General features: G+C 37.4%; 1 protein-coding gene across 6 annotated transcripts; it reads right to left on the bottom strand.

The window, feature by feature from the left end:
* Positions 1 to 223: 223 nt before the first annotated feature.
* LOC117489716 (immunoglobulin-like and fibronectin type III domain-containing protein 1) lies at positions 224 to 23,486 on the bottom strand. 6 transcript variants are annotated; one of them, XM_034139233.1, is made up of 25 exons: positions 23,291 to 23,486; positions 19,105 to 19,197; positions 13,671 to 13,790; positions 13,037 to 13,179; positions 12,484 to 12,583; positions 12,349 to 12,393; positions 11,216 to 11,249; positions 10,894 to 11,077; positions 10,614 to 10,727; positions 10,360 to 10,528; positions 9,871 to 10,143; positions 8,964 to 9,707; positions 8,381 to 8,488; positions 5,685 to 5,809; positions 5,413 to 5,554; positions 4,964 to 5,257; positions 4,557 to 4,853; positions 3,652 to 3,831; positions 3,414 to 3,542; positions 3,008 to 3,316; positions 2,194 to 2,279; positions 1,895 to 2,087; positions 1,511 to 1,807; positions 656 to 982; positions 224 to 555 (listed from the first exon to the last, which is right to left on the bottom strand). In XM_034139233.1, exons 2-25 carry the CDS (start codon positions 19,151 to 19,153, stop codon positions 551 to 553), a joined length of 4,467 nt encoding a protein of 1,488 aa, XP_033995124.1. In that variant the 5' UTR covers positions 19,154 to 19,197; positions 23,291 to 23,486; the 3' UTR covers positions 224 to 550. The 6 variants fall into 6 exon arrangements, with proteins under 6 accessions (XP_033995124.1, XP_033995125.1, XP_033995126.1 ...); XM_034139234.1 differs by lacking the exon at positions 23,291 to 23,486 and adding an exon at positions 23,116 to 23,269; XM_034139235.1 differs by lacking the exons at positions 19,105 to 19,197; positions 23,291 to 23,486 and adding exons at positions 15,115 to 15,208; positions 17,998 to 18,261.
* Positions 23,487 to 24,928: the final 1,442 nt, after the last annotated feature.

Below are 24,928 nucleotides of genomic sequence, written 5' to 3' on the forward strand. Positions count from 1 at the left end.
TCAATGTAAGATACTCGTCGTATTTATCAGTATTCTTTGTCATTTCAGTTGCACTACAGGGGATTTTAAACCACAAATACGGAAAGATAACAAATCCAACCAGCTTTAGACAAACCACTTAAAAAAATCACGTCAAATAAGTGTCAAGTAGTGTTCTGTATTGAACTCCCTCTGCTGTTCCACTTGCATATTACCTCCGTTAAAATGTCAGATTGCACACTAGTTTTTCAAGCACCCACTTTATTGAGATTGTACATTTGAAATCAAAACAAACAAAACACGTTTCTGGCTTTTATTTGAGCAAAATGCCTATGCCTAACACCTTATTGTAAGTTTACCTTTAATCATTTGCCAGAATGTATACAAATTTGTCAAATAGTTGATATAATTATATAATAATTATATGATATAATCACAAGCAATATTAAATTACAATTCATTCTACGTGTGAAAGGCTTGCCTTAATCTAAAGATGTAGTATGCTGATTATAAATACCATCTTGGTGTCTGTATGCGTTTAAAGCAATTCTACCGTCTTCTGTGTGTTCATTTATTCTGAAAAAGAGACAAAGGAAGTTATTTGTTTCAGATTTCAAAGATCATCACTTGCATACAGAACATAGTGACAGGATGTTCAAAATAAAGTTAAAATTACCTCTGACGGTGAGTTTAGTGGAGCACTCTGCCCTCCCCAAAGAGTTTTCTGCAACGATCTTGTACTCCCCGGTGTCTTTGGGTCCAACCCTCAATATGAGCAGAGAACAGACTCCGCAGGTGTTGGAGATTAAGTAGTTAGTGTTGGTATTCAGACTGATACTGTTGCGGAGCCATGTCACATGAGGTGTAGGATCCCCTTTTATAGCACAGCTCATGTAGCATTCATAGCCTTGAGGGGCACTGTGCATTTTCAGTGGGACAAGGAACTTGGGCCCACACTGTAGGTCACATGTCTTGGTTTCTGGCATGTTCACAACGAACTTTTCTGGAAGGAAGTAGATGTGCATTGACTTAAATTAGAATTATTCACTTCTAGAAAGAAAACATGTGGGATTATAAAGTAACAGGAACAGTCATTTCTGGCCTTATATACTTTCCTATGCGTATATTTTTTATGGTGTGCTAAATGTCATCCACATGGTATTGTGAATCCGAATTCTATGGATAGCTATAAAAAATGCATCTCAAAGAAAGAACATTTTGTTTGATGATCGGATCGAATCAAGTTAAAGGCCAACATATCAGCTAGATGTATGGGCTGGATATCAACAAACTTTTTGCTGTTAACTTGACACAAGGAGGAAGAAATGTAAAAATGTAAGGACTGTTGAATATGTCAACTTGTGAACTGGCCTCTAATCGGATTACAAAAACACCACAATAAAAATGCTTCTAACCTTTAAAAGTAAACATGGTTAATATGTAAGTGCTGCATTTTCTTAAGCCCGTGTAAAATATGCAGATATTGGTGTATTTCTAGATGGTCCAGAAAGTGATGAGCTTTTATACATACCTTTTTTGGCAGAAATCAGCCACTTCTGTGATTCAATGGGATTGGAGGAGCCCATGTCGTTCTTTGCATAGACTCTGAACTGGTATTCTCGGCCCGGCATGATGTTGCAGACTGTGAATCTATTGTTGAAGATGCGATCTGCAATGGTATTCCATGTTCTTTTACTTGAGTCGCGCTTCATCACCATATAGTGCAGCCTGTCGTCACGTTTCTCATCAGGAGAGGCAGTCCATGAAACGGTCACTGTGCCAGGCACGTTCTCGTCAGTCTCCACGGGACCCGGTGGCTTCGGTTCATCTGCAGTTCAAATACAAAGGCTTGTTTCATCCACAGTATAGGCAATTATTTATAGAGCTAAAATGAAAAGTAGTTAACCAAACTCACCTGTAACTCTAATTTCAATGCTGTAGGATTCTTGTCCGACAATGTTCTTGATAATGATAGTATAGATTCCAGTATCTGAGCGCTCAGCAGAAGGTATCAGAAGCTGGGATGTTACCTCTGCATTGCTGATGGTCACCTTTTTACAAACAGGTGCTCCATCTTTCAGCCAGGTGACCTCAGGCCAAGGAGAGGCCTTCAAATAATAATAATAATATATAAATATATATATATGTATAATAACATTTTCAGAGGACATGAATAGATTACTTTATAAGTCAATTCATTATTTCCTATATTACCTCAAAGTTAATGTTGAATCTTGCAGAATTTCCTGCTCGCACCACCATGAAACTCTGGATTTTGGCATCAGTAAATCGTGGTCTCACTACATGAAAAGCAGGGAAAAGTTGGTCATTAATGAATTGGCATATATTTTTATGGTGACAATTGTTTTTAAGGATAAAGGGCAAACATGAAAAAACATATAATCAGTATCTAACCACCGCTAAAACAGAACAAAAATATATCTTTCTTTAAGTTATAGTACAATATTCAATACTGCTTAAATCATCTTTATTCTTCTATTGACCTGGAATAGGATTTATTACTAATCTAATTATAGCCCTAGTACCATATTTCAACAATACTGACTAACCAACTGCACGTATTCATAAAAGTGTTCATGTGCACACTATGTTGGTAGTTAGACAATGACATGGTATCTTTTTGCAACAGTATATCTGAATTTGTAAACCATGTTTTCAGTTGCATTACTGAAGAAGCAAATTAGATCTCTCAGTGTTAAACACAATAGGGTCCATCCACAAACACAATTTATAATTGCGTTTATCTTAATTTTTCAAACAATGCTCCTATTCTCCAATAAAGGCAAATCCTAAATAGTTTTGTGGGGAAGCATTTAATCTGTTCAGGTGAACTTAAATCTTTTTTTTTTTTTTTTTTTTTTTTTTTGCCTCCCAACATCTACATATTTAATCATCAACTATTATACAACTACTGCATCTTTTAATATAAAGTAATGAATCAGTCCCTGTAATTTAAATCTTTGAAAATGACAGTTTGACATGAGTGTCTTTGAAATGATTTTCTTACCAGGAGGGGGCATAGCGAGGATGTAATTAACCAGCTCCTGTGGCTCTCCCTCTCCTCCATCATTAGTAGCAATGAGTCTCACCCAGTACATGGCCATTGACTTCAAACCTTTCACTGTATAGGAGGTCATGGTTAATGCATTTGTACTGCAGCGATCCCATTCTGTGCATTCTGCAGGCCGGATCTCCACAAAATATCCTTTGGCTTCATCTTCAACCCCCTCAATGTCCTTGGGTTTAGTCCAAGACAGGGACAGGGTTGTGTAGGTGGAATCTGTCGCTTTAAAGTCTATGGCTTTACCAGGAGGCTCTGTAACACATGATTCATATTCAGTGCTGCAATTTGTAGGCTGTATTTAGTGTTGATGAAATAATGACTGTGATAACAGTTCTAAATGTCCACCTACTTTTAGGATCTCTGGCAAACACAAACTCAGATGGTACACTGAATTCACCCGCTCCAGAGTCGTTGATGGCTGCCGCGCGGAATTCATACTCAATTCCCTCAACCACGTCTTTAACTCCATATCCCTTACCTGTAAAAGTCAAAAATGCATATGCAGTAAAGGCATAACACCAATAAGTCATTAGACGCAGACGTAGTGTTGTCACAACATGATCAAAGAGAACTGATGTATGAATGACCTTTGATAATCCCTTCAGCTGGGACGACTGGGCCCCACAGGTTGCTGCCCTTTTTGCGTTTCTCAAGGTTGTATCCGTGAATACTGGTTCCTCCAGTGTTGGATGGAGGAACCAAAGAGAGATTGATGCAGTCCTTGAAGGCAGATACAACCTTTGGTGCAGATGGAGGACCAGGGTATGCTGTATACACAAAAGAGATCTAAAAGTCATTTTTAGATAAAAAACGCAACAACCAATTGTTTGCGTACTGTAGGAGAAATGATCATGACGTCAACGACTCGTCATACCTGAAAGTGTCACAGAAATGAATGAATGAATGAATTAAATATGAGAAGGGTGATGCTTAGTTATTTAAGGACTACTCACAGCTATTTGATGAACTACAGTAGCAGGGGAGATCACTGCTAACTGCTAGCAAGCCCTAACATGCTATCGCTATGCGGTAACAATGCCCCTTTTGACTTAATTTGGTTTTCTCAATATTCTTGCATTCCCCTTTGGGATTTTGTTCTCATTGTACATTATTGTATGTATTGAACAGTTGCTTACAGGACAATAAGTTCACATAGTTTAAATCAAGAGATGTATTGTGTAGTAATGACTACTGTCTTATAAGAGTCCTCTTTTGTTTAGCAATATATACTCAGGCAAATCTAGAATGGAAATCTAAAAAAGTCTCTAGTAAACCATTCTATTCAACATCAACTCTAATCAAAATTATTTTTGATCAATTGTTCACCAAACTTGATTCAATACATTTGTACAAATTTACTTTCTCCCCCAAGTGACTCCGAACATTGCAAATCGATTGATTGATTAAATTAATTTTTGCTGTGAAATGATGAGTCTGACTGGCCTTTACTAAAAACTGACATTTGTTCAGTTAGTGGTTTGTCGAAGTGTACCTTTTGTTCCGGCTTGAATATCCTCAGTTTCCATTAGCTCACTGGTGCCCATTTCAGTCTCCACTCTGATGCGATAGCAGTACTTCCTGCCGTGGTCTACATCACTGTCCCGGTATGCGCCCTCTGGACCAATCGGACCCACCTTCTTCCAAGTGTTGCGGCCAATTTGTTGTCGTTCAAGGATATAGTTGTCTATTTTACAGCCACCACTGTCTTTTGGGGCCCTCCACTTGAAGTCAATTACAGAGGCGGAGGCTTCAACAATATCCAGAGGTCCCATTGGAGGAGTGGGTTTATCTGCCAGGAAACAGCATAATGATGAATTTTATTCTGTGTTAGAGAGTTAATTTGTCGACCAATTACAGTGAATGAACATTGAAAATACATAACATATGTATACAACATACCCAGGACAATAAGCTTGCTGAAGGCCTCAACAGTGCCAAACTCATTTTTGAGTTTTATCTTGACTTCACCACTGTCCTTGCGCTGCAGCTTGTTTAGAATCAGACTACTGCAACCCTCCGAGTGCTCAATCTTAATATGTCCTTCCTCTGCAAGCTCTTCACCCTCAAGGTACCACTGAATTTTTATAGGTTCCCGTCCGATATAGGGTAGTTTGAAGGTTGCTCTATGTCCTTTTTTCACAGTTACAGGGGTTTTGAATGCTTCCAGATCCTCGGCAGGGAATCTGGGTGGGTCTATAAAGGGGTAAAAAAATATAGACAGACATATTAGTAGTGTTAAGCTTTATAGTTCTGTACTTTAGAGAAAAACATTTTAAAGTAATTTTTAAGGAGAAATGCAACGCTTTCAAGCAAATTAGTAACTTCTATAATTTTTTTTATATTTTTACCTTCAACAACAATTAAAGACTCTGTCTTCCGTCCGTCTGCTTCAAATTTATATTTCCCAGCAAATTCCTCTGTGACTTTGTGGATTTTAAGTCTGTGGAAAGTTCCGTCTTTTGTAATGGTTATACCCTCAGACGATTGAATCTGTCAAAATGAAATGCATAACTGTAACATGACACATATGAATTAAATGTATAACTTTTAATTCGTATTTGGCTTTATTAATGTAATAATATCAAAGCCTATCTGCTACACATTTAGACCCTGGGCATACCTCATCTCCATCTTTGTACCAGAGTCCCACACAGTCTTCCCTGCTCACTTTACACTCCAGCTCTGCTGCTTCTCCAACAATGGCTTTGCAGTCGGAAAGCCCCGCATGAAAGTGAACTCCTGGGTCTGAGGATTCATCAACCAGTAAGTTAGTGAATGCACACGACCAACACGTTGTTGTTTTGTAGTTTCAAGGTGTTGAAAGGCATCCATGTATGGGTGTGAACATACTTACCACATAGTCAAACATGACACATTTTCTTTTCTATTAAGATTTGTTTAGTTTGTTTTGCCTTTATTGATAGTATGCCAAATAAAGACAGGAAAGGAGAGAAAGGGGGGATTGTGGGTCAGATGTGAATCTGGGCTGCTGCTGAGGCCTTAGTACAGGGCCGTATTTAAAATACATGTTCAAATATACCTTTAAATTATGAAAAGACTAAATAAGAGGAGTTTGTAAGGGATGTAGAAGAGCACATTTGGTCATTGTTTGAAACTTGATAAAGATGTCTTCTTTTGTAGCTCGATAGTTTTGCTTGCAGGTGGACTTCTTCAACTTCAGAGTTTGCAGATTTGTAGCTCATACGAATAGCATCACTGAGGCTTTCATGTACCTCGGTTCGCTTTGTTACTCTTGAAAGAAATACTTAAATATGAAAAATAAAAATCTCACTCAAGGCAGACATTTTCTTGTTCAGTCAAAGAAATTAGCATTTCGTCTGGTTGCTCTGAATTCAGTCTTCAATGTGCAGAAATCACTTTTAGAGCATGGTCATCCTCCAAATGCAGGGTTCTCTTCTGTCTTCACATATGAGTGTGGCCACACACAAGTGCTGCAGTTGTCTCAAAAGGACATAATGAGTTCTGTGTTTGATCATTCAAATAATTAACCTCAATGCACTGACTCATCCTGAATCAGCATTTAAAATAGCAAGCAAATGTTAACACAGAGCACAGGTGCAGTTAAACATCGCTTAATTGACACACCAAACACATATAGCATGAAAACAAAACAAAAGAGAAAACGGTGGACACTGTTGTTTTTTGTCTGCTGCTATCCTACCTATACGTTATTTAAATGAAATAATATAACCAATGCTATTCTTTTCTAGACACAACATAAGACTATAGAGTGTTTTGATTCCTTCGACATATTAAGTGCAATAGACAAAAACCATTAGTCCATAAAAAAAGCGATTAGCATTTCTTGAAAACACTAAGGTTAAATCCACTCTTACTGAAATCTGATCATTCTAAAAGGCATTTTAAGCATTTAGAGATCAAAAGTAGCATTTCACTGAGTGGGAGTGGGAGCACACTTTTGGCGTTAACCGTCAAACCACTGGAAAAGTCATCTGCTCAGCAAATGACTTTTTTCAGACAGTGCTTCCCATGCAGCGGTTAATGCAGCGCCAGTAATCTTACCACTAACTGTCTCCACGATCAATGGGCCTTGCCGCGTACGGCCTGATCGCCTGCCAGCTGCTGCAGACTCACCGCCGTCTGCCCCCTCACCATTTTCAGCAGATTCATCAATGCCTTGCGTTGGCCTGGTGCCATTATCACCCCTGGCACCACTGGCTTCTGTGTTAGTGTCTTTTTCAGTTTAGGGGATATCATCGTAATTACCATCAATCCATTGATTCTCATTTGCTGTTGGATTTGCCTTACAAATACCATTAATGAAAAGAGTTACCAATACAAATGTCAACATGGAGCATAAAAACAATATCAACATTAACTCTAATACAAGAGAAGAGGGCAATGGAAAAGGTGATATCTAATATTGGCTCCCTAAGGGTGTATTAACACAAGGGCCTACTGGAAACCTTTTTGCTGAATGTTTAGCCCTTATAACATAAAACTATAACATATTTAAGCACAAGGGGTTATCCCAGTGCTGATTTGAAGCGGTCTAAACTAAATAATGTATATCACGTTAATTCACCGTTTCCATTTTTTACCCTCTAACATCTTGCACATTAATTAAACAAAGTATTTATGACAACAGAAAGCATCTACAAACATAAAAGCACACACTAAATACACAAATAACAAATATAGAAATATTTTTAGACTTCAGAAAAAAGGCTTGGATTGAAGAGAATGCAGATTTTAGCGTAGCATCTACATGCTATTCTATTATCTGTTTCTCAGGAGAAGCACAAAGACACACATATGACGATATAGACATATAGCTTTTTGTTTGATAAACAAATGTTTGTTTTCTAAATTAAGCTGATAGTTAATAAAACTTAAAGCCAATGGTTTTAATTGTTTATGGACTGTAAACCATGTGAGTATTAAAAATGTCTGGCTCACATAATAATTAAACTGCAGTATATTTTTTATGTGGAACAGCATTTCTTTTTAAGAATACAAAAGCCTCTGGTCCCAGGCTTAATTATTTTACTAACTAAATAAATAAACTCCCTTAGGCTCAACAAGTTTTTTTTTTTTTTAAAGAGTTGTTCGAAATTCACCCAGGCCATGTAGATTTTCCAGCTAATTGTAAGATCGGCAATAGTGTATATAGGTATCATATACAGTACATCAAATGTTAAAGCAGTTGCATCACAGTAAGAAAAGGTTTAGAATTTCCTTGGGTTGTGATATCAAAGTCATTTTGATTTCCAAATGACTTTAGCAGCAGTAGGTAAGTTGTCTACAGCAGCATGCAGCTTTGACGTCTCTTACCAACGACAGCTTCTGCTTCAACATCCACATTTTTCTTTCTGGGACGTTTTCCTTTTTTCCCAGATGTTTCACCTTGTTGATCTGTTGTTTCCTCATCATTACTATCTCCTAATAGTGATAATAATTTGCAGCTTTATTCCGAAAGTCATATATATTATCATTATATTAATGTTGACCTAATGATGAGTTGACTCATTAAGTCAATATGTATAATGTGATATACATACTGGCATTCACTCTGCATGGACATCATCTGGTCCTTTTATTTTGAAATCTTAGTTAGAAAGTTTCCATAACAATAATATATAATTATGATTATTTTTATTTTTTAAGATATTGATTAAATATGAACTTTAGAATTAATATTTTTCTACAGTAAAAGAAAACCATCAACAAAATACAAATACGTTCTACTGCTGCTACTATTTATATTATATTATTATTGACAATTTTAAAGATATATTTGTTTTTTCTAAAAAGATGCATTGCATTAAAATGTTTAGCTACATTTTTCGGGCACATTTCCAAAGCAATTCTTTATCATTAAGTTTCTCAATGAATATAATATGAATGATCTGCTTACCTATCTCTGTATCTGCAACGAGTGGACCATCTCTCACGCGTTTCTTGCGTCTTCCTTTTCCACCTTGTTTTCCTTCTGCTCCTTCTCCTCCTTCTCCTCCTTCTCCTCCCTCTCCTCCCTCTCCACCTCCTGCTCCATGTCCCGCTTTACAGCCCTCTCCTCCTCCCGCTCCTCCGCCGACTCCTCCCTCCACTCTTTCTCCGTCTTCCTCCATTTCTTCATCAGAATATTCAAGTGAATCGTAGTGATCTTCATCGTCAAAATCTTCTCCAGCGCCCTCACCTCCAGCGCCACCTCCAGCGCCACCTGTGGTTCCAGTTCCATCTCCTCCTTGACCGTCACCACCTGCACCTTGGCCCCCATCAGTCCCATCAGCCCCAACACCTCCAGCACCACCAGCAGCTCTTGCACCCCCCGCCCCACTAGCGGCTCCAGCAACCCCTGCACCACCAGCTCTCCTTGAAGCCATTTCCTTTGCCTTTTTTGCCTTGGCTACGGCCCTAGCTGCAGCTTTTCTTTCAGTTGCTGCCTTTGTGGCTTCGTCAGCCTCGACTTTGAAGGCTGCATCTGCAACTTCTCTCTCAGCTTGGGCTATCTTGGCCAATTCCATTTTTTCTTTCATTTCCTTCTGGTATTTTTCCTGCTGTTCCTTAGCTATTTTGATCAGATCTTCATCATTATTGTCTCCAGCCATGGTAGTCTTGCGAGTTCCTTTCTTGCCCTTGTTTGCAGGATCCTTGTCCGCTATAAAAGACAATATGATTTTTTAAATATTTTTTTAGCTGCACAATGAAATTAGAATTGAACAATTATTTAGTGTCTGTGGTATCCTCCAGATGTTCCAAACTAGATTTCCGACTCATAAAAGGAGCAGGATCAAAATGTAAGAAGATAATCATTTTCTCACCTTCAACTACAAGAAAGGCATTGCAGGATTTGATTCCTGCCACAGCAGCATAGATGCCTCCGTCCAATTGCAAACAGTCTCGCACGATCAACTTGTGGATGAGCTTATCTTCGGATACAGTGATTTCAAATTTCTCACTATGTGTCAGCTGAGCGCTTCTGCCGTACCATTTGATCTCATTCAAAGGTGCAGTGAGGACACATTGAAAGATGGCGTCCTCTCGCTCTTCTGCCTTGACCTCTTTGATTTTGACAGCAAAGTCGACTTCAGGCACTGCAGGATAACAAAATACACAAAATAGAATAAGGGCGCAAGGACTTATTTCAGCAATCTATCCCATCCACACAGGGTCACTGGTGACTCTCATACAATATCTCAATGTGTACTTTTATTATAGTGAAAGAAAAGATGTAGACAGCAACAGTAGTAATCCATGGACTGAGTTTACCTATGACTAATCTGATTTGAATAACTTGATTGAAGACATACCTTTAAATTCAGTTGAGAATACATTGCAACCCCCAACATCCACTGAGTAGAGTCCGGCGTCTCCTGAGCCTAGATCCTTAATTGTGAATACATATTTCTTGCCAATTCTTTTCAAGCTATGCTTCAGGGCCTCACTGTCTTCTTTGGTGAATGGGATCATGACGCCATCCTGCAGAATTAATAGGCATGTAACCATATTGATAATAGATAATAACATGTAGCAAGATGGTGCTGGAGGTAGTAGTTAACGCCACCTTGTACAGGAAGATTTTGCTACAAGGATCCTTGAGGTCCAGTTCCAACTCAATTGTTGCACAGTCGTCATCTTTGACTTCAATAGGTTTCAGGGTACTGATGTGTGAAACAAACTACAGTAGAAAGAGTGAACAAAATGTAATGAGTCTGCACAGACGTTGTAAGATAGAAGAGTGAACTAAATGTAACAAATGATACAGAAACAACAAATAACAAGGATAGATGTTTTTTTGGACATTCCTACGATTGAACTAAAGAAGATTTAAAAGGAGCCCATACCTCAGCAATCTCCTCCTCTCTCTCCTTCTTCATCTCAGTGAGTTTCTTCAACATGCGGCGGAAGTCTGTGATACCGTACTCATTGCAGATGCGCTCGTAGTCTTTCTTCTCTGCGCTCATGAGAATTTCCCAGACCTTCTCCTCTGGCTCCATCTGCTTATGCTCACGTGTTCCATCGTCATTACTGTAGAGGCAGAAATGTCATCAAGCCGCGCAAACCATGTTTTCACTGAAATAAATACTCTCATTCTGTCAATGAGAAGGAATCCCCCACATAAAGAAAATACCATCATAAAGATAATACAAGAAGAGTTTCACTCACCGTTTTTTAAGCTTTTTCCTGAAATCCGTTGCCTCTGTAACCACAACAAAGAAGATTAGACTTTCACAAAATATATTTGTCATGCTTTGTCTTTTACACAAGTATTTAAAACAAGCAATGTGTATTTACTGTAACTTCCATAACAATGTAATGCACATAGAATAGTTTGATTAAAGCTAGATATGAATGTTTTTCTTTTAAAAACAAAAGAAAGTATTTTCAGCTTAATGACTAATAGGTCAGAATGTCTGATCTTATCTTATTGGAACTGTACTGAGTATTTCTTTAAGCCGACATAAAATCATGCCTTATATAATTATCTGAATCATCAATCATATACAGTAGCCATTTTCTTACCATTGCTAAGTCAAGACTCTGATCACTGACCTGAACTTTGGGGTCCCCAAAGGTAGTATGGGCAAAAAGCTAATTAATACAAATGTCACTAACCAACCAGCTTTGTGTATCTCAGTGACAATTCCCTCTCTTCCACCTTAAATCTGCCAAAATGTGTTTGGCTTTTTTTGTAATTGTAAAACTCTACTGCTCTTTTTGCAAGAATCCAAGTCAGTAAATGTACATCCCCAGTTACTCTATCCTCTATCGTTTGTTAGATTTGCCCTGACACCCTATTCTTAAAGAGCGTTGTGTTGGACTTATACTGCTCAACATGATTCTGTTTGCGATCTTTACGTTTTCACTACCCTGACAGGAAAATCTTTCCCAATAATTTGAATTAATGAATACAATGTCATGTCGCTTTGAAAATACATGGGCTAGGTTATAGCACAGAAAAACCATTCTGCTGCTTCATTCCAAATATTGATGGCTTAGATGAAAGCCATTAACTTCTATTTATCTTTGTAACTCAGCTGGATGCCCAGTTCCCTAAAAAGTGTCTGTGATAAATTGTTTTTTAATGTATTTAATCGTTCATTATGTCTCCTACTGTGCGCATTATGTGTCTGACAGGGGCAGGGAAAGTGTATATAAGCTCTCTTTTCTATGGTGAATTGGCCCTATAATGGAAAGCCTTGACCTTAAAGCCAACGAACTATAACTGCCTTCGGGGAAAATAATTGCAATCCTCTTCAGAAAAGAAATCTTTGAATGTTCTGTATTTGAAACCTCACCTTCACCTTCTTTCTTTTGGAGTTCCTTGGTCTTAGAGAATCCAACTGTAAATAAAAAAATATTTTAGATCTGCCAACTTATCAAGAGTATGTATATTGCAACTTAAAAGGATTAAAGAATATTAAGGATCATACCAGAAATGATATTCAGTTGAACAGTGCAGACAGCCCTTCCATGTTCGTTGTTTGCAAAACACTTGTAGGTGTCCGCATCCTCTGAAGCGACCTTAGGAAACTAATGAAAGGATAACACTGAGATTATGGCACCTTCATTATCACTGAAAGTAGTTTAAGTCTTAAAACACTTAAGTCACTTAACATATTGGGTTGATTATTTATCCTATTCCCTACTATTGAATGACAGACGATGGACAAATTCATGCATGTGTTTCCTGTTTGGCTGCGTTTTACAATCAACTTTGTACAAATGGGCATGCTTTTTGGGCTTATTAACACACATGCTCTGTGTTTGAAATTGGAGATTCAATTATTTTCTCAGTATGAGGTAAATTATCACAATATCAGATTATAAGAGAGCGTTTCTCTCTTTTAACACAGTTTACTGTTGATGTTTATTCATTGTCTGCAACAGAAATGTAACAACGCTTCCTGTTGTGGCCGACAATGGGTACATTTTGTTTATCGCCAACATAATGAATCCATGCCTTTAGGGTTTCTTGAAGATTACCTCGAGTGTATGCTCTCGAGTTGTCTCATCGTACTTTTGCACACACAAGTCAGGGTGGAAAACGATTTCCTTGTTGGCTCTGCTCCATGTTACAGTAGGTGTTGGGGTGCCCACTATTATGGCTTTAAAGATTGCAACCTTACCTGGAATTAGATAAAATAAAGATTTCTCTATTAGAGACAAATCATTCATAGGTACATTTTTAGCAAAGATGTAAGATAAATGGTTAAATGCAAATAATTGAACACATTTTATATTTAAGTTTTTCCCGTTTGATACATTTGGTTAAGAGGCCGTTTAAAGGGGCCCTATTATGCTCATTTTTTGTTTCATATTATTTTGTGCTTCGACTGTGACATTATCATTTCCTTTTACATGCACAAAAACCTATGCAACACATAGGGGAAAGGGATCCCCCCAAAAAACCATAACAGGGCCCCTTTAATAATTAAAAAAATCCCATTGTTGAATTGCAACTTACTTTACAAATACATGTTTTTTTTGTTTTGTTAACCTTTTGTTACATCTTTCAAATTGTTATGACTGGATATGCTCAGCTGCTCAGATAAAAACTGTATCTTTTTATTCTATTTTATTTAAATGGTTTGGGTGAAGGCTACTATTGTGGACTTACTCTCTTGAATAGTCAAAGCAATGGGTTTGCGAGTAAAATCTGGAGTTGTCATTCCCTCCGGAAGTTCCTCCTGGAACTGCGTTATCATGACACCGGGCACCTTCGACTTCTTCTTAATGCCTGATCGAAAACATAGAAATAATTAGATAAGCTTATTAAAAAAAGAAACAAGTTATTAAGTATAGTCTATACAATATAAGACAAAGCATGAACATTTAACCTATGTATACATTTTTTTACTTGAAAAAGTACAGTATGTGTGAAGAAAAAATGCATTTGATAAGAAAGGCTCACTAAGAATGTGTTCAGATTTAGACATGGACAAACAAAAAGTGGTTTAGTGTAAACTTCACACAAACATTCATTTATCTGAACAAATCATCATGTTTAAATATAAAAATGCCACACTAATTAATAAAATCTCTTAAGACTTATATTGCTAAAAAAAACTAAATAAATATATCCAGTAGTTTTGTGATTATTTACATCAGCCTCTACTTTTGAAATATTACCAGACAGTCAAGCATTTATGAATAAACCAAGTAAATAAACTGGCATAACCCTCTCTGCTACCTTAAATATGCCAACGTTTTTCATAGTTGTATCGTGTTCAAATTTAGCTAAAAATTAAGATAAAAATGCCAAGTGATTTAAACGACTTAAGACTGAAGGGAATATGTTTTACTTATGCAAAACTTCATTGTTTAATCAACTTTGTAAAAGACGGCTTTTTTAATCATAACGTTCTTTGGTCTTTCCCTTCTCATGGGACTCTTGACATTATTGATGAGTGTTACATATTTTCATATTAAAACATACCCTTGCCATAGACATACTTGTTTATGTCATGTTGAAAAAGTGAGGGAAACCTTTGTGTTAATGTTAGTTTTATTATGGGAGATTTTATATTTGACTTTAATTTCTTTGTGGATTAATTTAGACTTTATAGCCTTTGGATAATGCTGAATAAAAATAATTAACAAAGATTTGAATAATTGTTTTAAGCCTCAAGAAGAACATGGCCACCTCAGAGAAGTGGACATGTCACAATTTCATATAGAGTTGCCTTGCAGGAGGTTGAATTGATAATAATAAATATTCACTTTCCTGGTAACATTGAGATGTTTGTTTGTATAGGATTATTCTTTTAATCATTTATGTCAACAACAAAAGATGAAATTGAAAGAAATGTGTTGTTTAAAGTCATGAAGGGTTGACATCTGTAATAAATATATCCCCCTATGTATATGTTATGATTACCAAACTCATATTATTCTTTGTTGGGGAACAAGGTCAACCCTTTTGCTGTCTCTAGAGGTCCATGGAGTACATATGATTATTTCATATAAGCTCACTTGTACAGAATATCCATTGAAAACTCTAGAGTTAGGCATTGAACCAGGTTTAAGTGCCAGAACACCTGAGGGAACCAATATGGACTAACCCATAGAAGTCTCGAAGGCGTCATCACTGAACGCTGATCACAGGGGTTCAGCTGGTCCAGGGATTTTTATTTATTTTCTCCTGGAATGAAAGACCTGTAATAGGCAGAGTATAAACTATAGAGTATGTCGTTTAAAGATGGAGAAATGAACAGTCTTAGTTGCATTGGGGGTAAGCGCTTGGGGCATGAGCTGCAGAACAGTATCTTCTGTATCAGAAATGAAATCGAAGGATGATGCAGACATCATTAAAAGCAATGTGTTTGTATGTAAAAATGGATCAGCCTATTAATGTAGAACAGCAACTTAACCCTCCTATTGTCTTCGTTTTCCCCCCTTACTTTGGTGTTCGCGGTCAAATTTGACCGGCCCTGTTTAAACTGCTATTACATTAACACAAAAACCATTAATCATCACCAAATGTCATTTAACACCCTTTCAAACTGTACATATTGTATCAGACTACTGGTATACATGAAAAACTGCAGTAAATATACAAAGAATAGACACTGAACATGTATTGCGTGTGCCAGGTGTGATCCATGTGGGGGGATGGGCACATAAGAGCGGGAAATGGGTCAAATTGTTCTGCGTGTGTGTGTGTGTGTTTGTGAGTGCCAGGTGTGATTCACATGGGGGGATTGGGCACATAAGGGGGGGCGGACACATCTAGAGTGTGTGTGTGTGTGTGTGTGTGTTTTATCTGATCCGGATGGTTACTAATTCCTTTTCACCATGGGTGTTACAAAGTTGACTAAATCATGCAAAATTCAATGAAAGTGGTGATCAGCAATTGTATATGTTCAAATGTCTACTGTGAAGGATATCATAAAGCCTTAATGTAATCGAATGTAAAACAAAAAAGTTATGATTGATGAAAGTAGTAAATCGGTCAGATTAGACCCGAAGACAACAGGAGGGTTAAGCTGCATTCTAAGCCAGGCATTGATTTCATGGGTCATCAAAAGTTATTTATGGAGTATGATTGGCATGAATTAAGTATGCGAACATTCATAAAGATAACACATTTTCATCAGTTATACTTTGTCCATGATGAGATGTTGTGAATATATCTATATATACATTTATTTTTACTTATATATATTTGTTGATATAGTTGATTAGATTTACATCCACAGACAGCACCAGACCCTTGACATTTTGATAGCTGTCGAATGGATGCGCATGCACGAAGACCTAAAGCTAAAAATGTTTTTATATTCTGTCCTTGTCTGAATTGCTGGTGGCTGGAAAATAACTGAACTGCTCTTATCATCTTTCTGCAAGACTGCAAGACATTTTAATAGCCTTGCTTTACTTTTGTATTTATTCATTTTCCCCAAAGTTTTTTTATTTTATTATTTAGCTTTGGCACTGGATATATGTATGCCCTTGTTTTATTAATGGATAACCAGAAGTCATGAGGGTGCATCATAAACACTATAGGAATTTGTTTATCAAGCCATGTTTGCAATTTAGCGTTTTTTGCGAATCTTGCAACTACTGAATGAAAGCAGTAGAGAACGTTTTTTTAAAGTATCCCCCTAACTTTAAAATTAATTCATTAATATATTAGTTTACTGCACAATCATTTTTATACAGTACAGTACATGTAGCTATAAAATGCCTCACTAACTGATTCCTGAACGATGTGGACCACAAATCCTTGGTAGTTTTACTCAGAATATTAACTAATGTGCACGCAAAAACTTTCCACTTTTAACTTTTATTATTAGTTTTTCATGTAATTTAGCTTAAAGATTTTGCTAAGCAGCTGACTCGCCTACATGTTTCCACTGTGGTTGTGCGATGTTGTGTTTATTCTGATCAGTGCAGCTGTAGCTCCATTGTTGGCTGTTAGGACTTTGCATTTTTTCATCTAACTTGTTGCTGAAGTTCAGTAAATAATGATGAACTCTTGTAATTATCCCATAGGAATAAGATTAACTGCTCTAACATTTATTTTTATAGACGTTAACTAAGAGCTTTCCTATTATATTTCACAGCCATGTAAACAAACGAATAGCGCCGTTATAATTTGATGCCCCATACATTGTGTACTTGTGTTTCCCCAACTTCCCTTAGACTTAGAGTAAGTCTCAAAGTAATGCAAGGAATCACAAGAAACTGAAAGTTGGGTGATGCTTTAGGGCTCCTGGAGGTAACAGGTGTCGTTTCAGTTGATTACCTTCGAGACCTCGATGTTCTGAGTTGACTTGACAGCACATGCTTTGAACCCTTTGGGTTATAGAAATTGCATTTCTGTGTCTGCGATAGTTCTGTTCGTCACACTGAAGCCAAGGAGAGCATGAGGGTTAGGCATGAAAAGGCCGAAAATCTCAAGGGAATACAGAAAGGGTGACTTGAAAGGTTCGACTCAGGTTGCCTCGGTGTTCTTTGTATGAAATGTCTCAAATGTTTCACCTATAGTATTTTTACTGATACCAAAGGCTTGTTCTTTGCAGTTGGTCAATATTGATCTAAATTGGCAAGTTCATTATGTTTAACCTTAAATATGTATTTGAAGGTTATTATAACTAACACGTTTAGTTAGACTTCAGGAGAGAGGACATTATGCCACTTTGTCCCTGTAGGTTTACTTAATGACACTCAACGAAACATATCGAACAGAATTTTGTCAGCATGCGCACATTTAAAATTGGCATTTTCCTTTCAATTACAAGATCAAGAAGACACATAGAAATCAACGGCCGTGCCCTCTAGCAACAGCTTTAGTATTCAGATGGGTGATGTTTAAATTGTCACAATGAAGTGCTTCCGTTGTGACACTGAAAGTTGAATCATCCATTTCGGATGACACCTTTCGGGGGTGATGAAGACCACATCATACATGCAACTCACCCAACGTGGAGTCATGCACTTACGGAGGTGAGTCGTTTGTGTGATTCGATTTGTTTTTGCTCGCATACCTTTGTCTTCTGGTCGAAATTCCTCTGAACGGTCGACTAAACACGCGTTGTGACAACAGAAGAGGGACAGGTAAATGTAAATCCTGACAAAAGCACCATGGCAGTTGGAACTTTGACAGGATTATTACACAGTAAACATAAAACACCACATTATACAGCGTAACCCGGGGATGGGCAGCACAAACACAGACACTTTAGGAAAAAGACATTTTCAGGGACACATCGCACAACACACAATGGTTAGTTATAGACAAAGTAAACAGGGTGTTAGCAGTAAGTTGTTACAGCAGCATATACAAAGCTGTGCTGTGCAGCTGTTTATTAGACTCAATTTGAAGCTCGCATTCCTCACACAGGATGATTCCTGTGCAGTGCTTGAGAGAAATAATCACTTTTAAGAATACCTTTCATTTTGTCAAACCAGGACTGTTGATGATAGTCCTTGTTAGAATCAGTTTTATTATTCGTATTGTGCTTGGATTTCTTTTTGTCTTGTCTTGTTTTTGTCGTGATGACATTTTTTTGTTGCTCTTGTTCTGTGATGATAGCTTACTCGTGTCTCACTGCTGGAATCTGTGGAGCTTGAGTTGATTTAACTGACAGACATCTTCGGTATCACATCCTTAATAAAGAGACGTGAAAAGTGGCAGTTGTGTCGTCGTTACAAATCTTAAGAAAAAACATGAACAATACTTAGAAAGCTTCCACTTTGACGAAAGAAAAAACAGAGATGCTTATCTTCATTTTCTCTCAGAATAAATTGTCAGCCCTCAACTCTTTACAGCAGTTTCCAGATGTCTTCAGTGTTCCACATCTTCAAACACATTTTGAAGACCCCGACCTTTGACCTGTGAATTTCCCAGGTGTTTTCTTGTCTTGCAGGTTTTTTTCTTGAACGCAGTGTCTCGTGACCCTTTGTTTTTTTTACAAATCGCATTTTGACGTCAAGATGATCCTGTTCATCATCATTCCTCGTGTTAAGAGGAAATCCAGGTGGAGACAGCTGCAAAACAAACACTAGACTGACGTAACCATGGAGAACATCCATCACCCTGCACTTACCCGCCTGCCCAGCGGCAGTTTGATCGGTCACCTTTGACCTCTTCCACATCTTGTCGTTGCTTTCGAGCTCTGCTGATTCAGAAGGGTCTGCAGCTAAAAACACAGGAAGAGGAAATATTAGCACTGCATACATGTATAGCTAACAAAGCAAATCAGTGATATTGACTGACATTCCCCCTGAAATGTTTTAGTCTTTGTGATTTTTGTACTTTCAGATGCATTTACTTTTGAAATAAATCCTCTCAAAGGTCCATGTAGGTTTATTTAAATCATATAGTGGAACATCTTCTTCTCTGAACAGCTCCTAGTGTACTCCCTAAAGCTCACTGCAGTTACTCCCAGCAGTCAGTAAGAGGCAGCAGCCAGTGTTGTATACAGTTGTTCACTGTTGACATCATTCTGGGACGAATGCCGATCTCAGGAATCCTTTGGAGCCATGTGTTAATTAAGTCGGAATTTGTTGAAGCCCTAAATAATCTGGGTGCAGAGTTAGGGTTAGCTTTTAAGTACTGACACGCTACCACTGCTATAGCCTCCTGCTGATGAATATTAGTTGATTTATTGTAAGACTGACAAATATTTGTACTTATTAACATTAAAAGCCATGTTTTAGTTAACCCCTTTCCAGGTTTAGGAAATGCTCAAATATGCAGCATGGAGACACCACCATACAAACAACTCTCCCTTCTTTTGATCACTGAACTATGTTACCTCATATATTACATCATTTCTTTAAGAAGACAAAGCTTTAGCACTGATTCTGAGTGGTAATTTGTCACCTCCTGCATTCTTTTCCCAGTATATTTCTTTAAGATTCCAAAATAGTTTAATATGGAAAAAACACCAGACGCATGTGTCACTTATGATGATCACAGCTGACTCATGTGACATTAAATGAGTCACGTATCATCTGTTATGGTTGCTTGCATCACTTTGTATGTCATTACTATTTGTTGTTCTTGTAACATTTGACATAATGACTCAAGTTCAGATGTCTAAACCTTCTCATTGGACATTGGAATAAAGTAGGTGTCGTTACATTTAAGCATTAAATATTATTGTCATTTTTGTCTTGCAGCTGAACGAAGATTTTCAGGAAATGTTGACATGAGGAGGTGAGTCAAGATCTGATTTTAGTGCACAGTGTGAATAACTTTGGCCTTTTGTATTTGTTTGGATCATCTAATGTGATAATACTGGTTCTTGATTTATCTGTGATTAGGATTTTGGTTAATGCTTGCTATTGTGCACAGCTCACGTTCACAAAAAACCTTGCCGATTTTGATTGCATGATTCATTAAATGACATGTCACGTCTGTGTACTGTAATAGGTACAAACCTTTTGTGGACTGCTGTCTGATTTACCAAAGAGTTTTACATATTTCCAACAGCATGTGCACTTCTCCAACTCCTCTAAACCTTTGAAGCCCCTGAAAACTTTTCTCTTTTCTCTTACCTGTTCTTGACAATCAAAAACTCAAGGATCAACTGCTCATAAAATCTGAGAAAACTGATTTTCAGGGGCTTTAAACAAATAGAAAATAGTATAAAGCTTGGATGAAATGTCTCTTTGGACAAAGAGTATGACTTTTTTTAAGTATAACCTTTGGTTTTGACCTGCACCAAAGTTTGACTCAACAATAGGGCTGTATCTATCAATCTGGATCAACATATACATGTCCTTATCCAATGCATTGATGCATTGGGAGAAACACCAATATATTTAAGATACGCCACTATTTATGAACTCTTAACTGTTTTAAATGAGATGTGTGGCACTTTATAGTGAACACAGGATTTTCAAGTATAATCTTTTTTAATTTAAATATTAGGAAGAGCCAAATAATGTCAATAATGACTTTTAAATCATATTGTAGTTGCTTGTTGTGAGTTCATATAGATGCAACTTAATTAAGCCAAATTCTATTTTAAAGACTTTGTGATTGTATCATTGTCCAAACATTCAATATAATCTTATCTTGTTAAACTTGTGACTTTTGTTTTTTAAAACTGAGTCGTTAAATGTATCCTTCAAATAAAAAATATTGACTTTGTCCTGACTTCCCACTAAACATAAAACCGGCTGTCTTGGAAAGTAAGCGATTTATTTTTAGTTGTGCATATGTTCAGAAGGTTCTGGGCTCCAGCTGAGTTATTGGCTGTTGGTAGATCTTGAAAATGAACCGCACAACACATATGGTAAAAGCAAAACAGCCTGCAACAGGAGACATTTGGCAGGAGGCCCCTTGCATTAAAAGCAAACCCACTCATCTTCCCTGGAATAGTTCTGCCATCTTAGCTTATTGCATTTATAGTTTAAAGTTTGTCTGAGGCTCTCATCTGGTTGAATGAAACCTGACTCCAGGCAAAGGGGACATTGTGGACTGGCAACAGATCCTGAGCTTCTTTTAAAAATCCTCATCTTTGGGATTTTTAACATTTGTGCTGCAGGGCTAAATTACAGTAAACACTTTTGTTCCTTTAAAAAATATATAAAATAGGAGCCATGCTTCATAACATTGTTACATCTTACCAGTATGAAGGCAGGGCGGCTGTCACTGCAGGCAATATAACAAGTCGCCAGGCTTAAAATTAGACACAGACTGTTTGAAATGTTGGACTACTGTAGCAGAAATAAATAAATCTAGCCTCACCCTCTGTCAACATTTCTCTTTGCTGTTGATATCATGTTTAAATATCACTAATTATAAAGGAGATTATAATGTGATAATAGACATTTTCCTGATATGATGTTAGGATCTAATTAAAAAAGATCTGTGTGGTAAGTATTTGCTCCCATACTATTTTACACTTTGTCTTATAACTAATTCTGCTTGATTCGTCGCCAACACCTTGTTGCATGGTCAATCCCTGTTATGTGTGCCTGTAATATCATCTTTGCATGTGTAGAACATCCCTTGACATTACAAAAGTTGACCTCTTGTCAAGCTAAGGACATGGAATACAGTGAGAAGATGCCAGCATGGTTATTTTGAAGATTGTAAAGTAAATAAATAGAAATAAAGACACTTGAGAAGCTGCTGCAGACAAACAAATTACGGCTAATGTCTCAGTGGTACGTGACATGTCCCAATGATACTGTGACTGCTCCACCGACCATGTACTCTTGTAATGGCATCTGCAGCTTCTCAAATGTCCCTTCTGCGTTTGTTCACACGTCACTGAGTGCAGCAGAGTGCAGGAGACAGAAAGTGTCTTCGTCTGTGTAACTCACAGGGCCTTTTGGTGTCAAATGAGCGCTAATGGTGCCATTTGAACATCCCATAGGATTTGCTAATTTGTTCGAGTGCTGTAACAGGTCTGACAAGTTAATACATACATGTTGTTCAAACACATGTTAGAAATGTTTTGTGTGGCAGCATGTTTTGATCAGTGTGACTGTGAGTGTATTCCCTTTATATTTAAATTAATTGTGTCCTTTTAGATCTACAATACTGCATTGAAGATAAGTGCGCATTACAATTCTGCATGTGCTTGAGACACAACAGAGAGCACTAGTAGAGTGCAAACAGTAGCAACCACAGTCGTGTGTATGTCTTTTTAATGTGAAAATCCTATTTTCTGCCAAAATACAACCCACACCCTTCACGCAGCTTGCTAAATCTCAGGCTACATATCGATATAGATTCCTTCATCTAAAGTTAGCCATCAGCCAACAACCTCACAGCTTTGACCTCACTGCTAACATCCAGCTTCCCAGATTTAAAACTGTGAAATTTAAACTGAGAAGCCTGCATGCCTCACTAAAATGATTTCATGCCCCAACACTAAATATCTGTGTCCTCTGTGTAACTAAATCCTGTACAAAGAATATCAAAATTATTATCCTGGTAACATACTCGGTAATTTGAGCGACTGGAATGAGAGAGCACATAAAATTGTGTACATTGAGTCGCTTTATGGCTCTTTAAGCACAGCACGTTCAAAGAGGAAAATAGCAGCATGTATACATTACACACTTGCATGTAGAATATTGTTTTTTTACTGCACCTGTCTGTGCACCTGCTCACAAAATGCTGATGTCTTCAGTGACGGCACACTTTGTATTGATCCTGAAGTTATCGCAGGGGATGACTTACAAGAAATAGACTTACTGTAATCCTTTTCTCCTCTCCTCTCACAACATGTTCTCATACAGCCTGGCTTCGTGTTGAGGGCCACCTACCTGCTCTCAGTCCTCAGTGCTCTCAGCTCTGTTCCCTTTCAGTCTGCTCACACTGTGCCTTCTCCTAATGTTCTCAAAGTAATAGATCCGTCCTGCAGCGTGCAAGTCTGTGCTTGATGCTCCTCTACTGACAAGACCCAGTGACTGCCAAAAGCTTTTTTGTATTTGTGGTCACTCCAAAGACATTGGAGGTTGGGTGGGCGGTGAAGTACAGAGGGGCCACAGTGAAGGGTGGGTTGAAGAGCAGGTTAAATACCTTTCAAAGAATGATTTGCTCCTATGAACCAGATGTAGGGACACATAGGAAGAGGACGTTTGTTTACAAGCCTTGATATATTGGAGTTCTATTTATTAGTATCCTGCAAATGTGATTGTTTAACGTCTTGACTTGAATTATCTTTATGACAATAAAGACGGTAACACTGATTGCAATCAAACTTGTGTTGTTTTTGTTTTACGAAGACACATTTTAAGGGGTTATCATAATGTATTCACATAAAATACAGCCTATAAAACAGTGTGCATAAGTTTGACAATGCACCTGCTTTTTTCACTCCATTCAACAGATCTATTTTAAAAACCACACACTGCGGTCATAAGGTCAACAAATATATCATAAAATCGACACCCTCAAAACAGGAAGATGTTTTCCCTTTAAGAAACATTTGTTTTTCTGTAGGGATGATCTCTAAATGTCTAAAATATGGTTAGTGGATGAAACGCCTTATTGACAACAACTGGGGCATGTCAATTACCAGCCTGCCAACTTCAACGAATAAAAAGAAGTCATGTCTAAATGGCCAATATTGATTTGACAAACTAGAGTGGAAACATATAATGATGTTTCTCTGAGGTAGTTTCAATAGATACTCCTTAGGCATGCATTTGAAAAGGAAATAACAGTTTAAATAGAAAGGAATCGAACTTTGTGGGTAGATTGTTATCCAAGGTATTCATAGCAAAGATATTAGAATTGAAATATTTATTTTTCTCATTATATAGAACAATAGGCCGTCTTACAAATGTTATTCTGTATTAGCTTTTGAATACATCCTACAGTTGGATACAGCAAATGTTCAAGGCTGCAGCCCCTGCATGCTATTCTCTCTTGTCTTTCATTACAGACTCTGCTATTCTAGTTGCATGTTCTGTCCAGAGATGTATTATTTTAAGACACGTTGTAAATGTGGCCAGCCACTGTCAGGCTTAAATAAAGAAATGATGTGTAGGTGTGCAGTATTGTGGCCTCCCATACAGTGTTGTTCCAAAACACGGAGCAGCTGCTGTGAGTTTATGTTGTGTTATGTTCCTATAAACAACTGAAACATGATCAAGAGTATCCAGAAGTGGTAATAACTCCAAAAAAAACATCCCCATCAGAAGACACATAGTACATGATGCAAGAGAGTAAAAGCAACATACAAAGTGATGAATGTGAAACATGATTAAAGGACTTCATTTGGTAGAAAGTAGTAGATTATAACCACAATATATGTTGCAGTATTTAGAGTGTAGTTTCTCATACATGTATTATGGGCTTGGATTACCGCAGTCACAGCCTTTCATTTATCTTATGTGAAAGGTGTTTTTATGGATTTGATAAAACGACTCACATTTATACCATATATTAAAGAAACA

This window comes from Trematomus bernacchii, unplaced genomic scaffold (assembly GCF_902827165.1).
Source record: "Trematomus bernacchii unplaced genomic scaffold, fTreBer1.1, whole genome shotgun sequence".
NCBI classification, from domain to species: domain Eukaryota; kingdom Metazoa; phylum Chordata; class Actinopteri; order Perciformes; family Nototheniidae; genus Trematomus; species Trematomus bernacchii.

What these genes read in the sequence shown, in the direction of transcription:
- LOC117489716 (XM_034139233.1), bottom strand. Translation starts at nt 19,153, where the DNA reads ATGTGGAAGAGGTCAAAGGTGACCGATCAAACTGCCGCTGGGCAGGCG. An exon ending in AGCTGAAGGGATTATCAAAG is followed by an intron (nt 3,543 to 3,651) that starts GTCATTCATACA and finishes TGACTTTTACAG; the next exon opens with GTAAGGGATATGGAGTTAAA. An exon ending in CCTCGCTATGCCCCCTCCTG is followed by an intron (nt 2,280 to 3,007) that starts GTAAGAAAATCA and finishes CTTTTCATGTAG; the next exon opens with TGAGACCACGATTTACTGAT.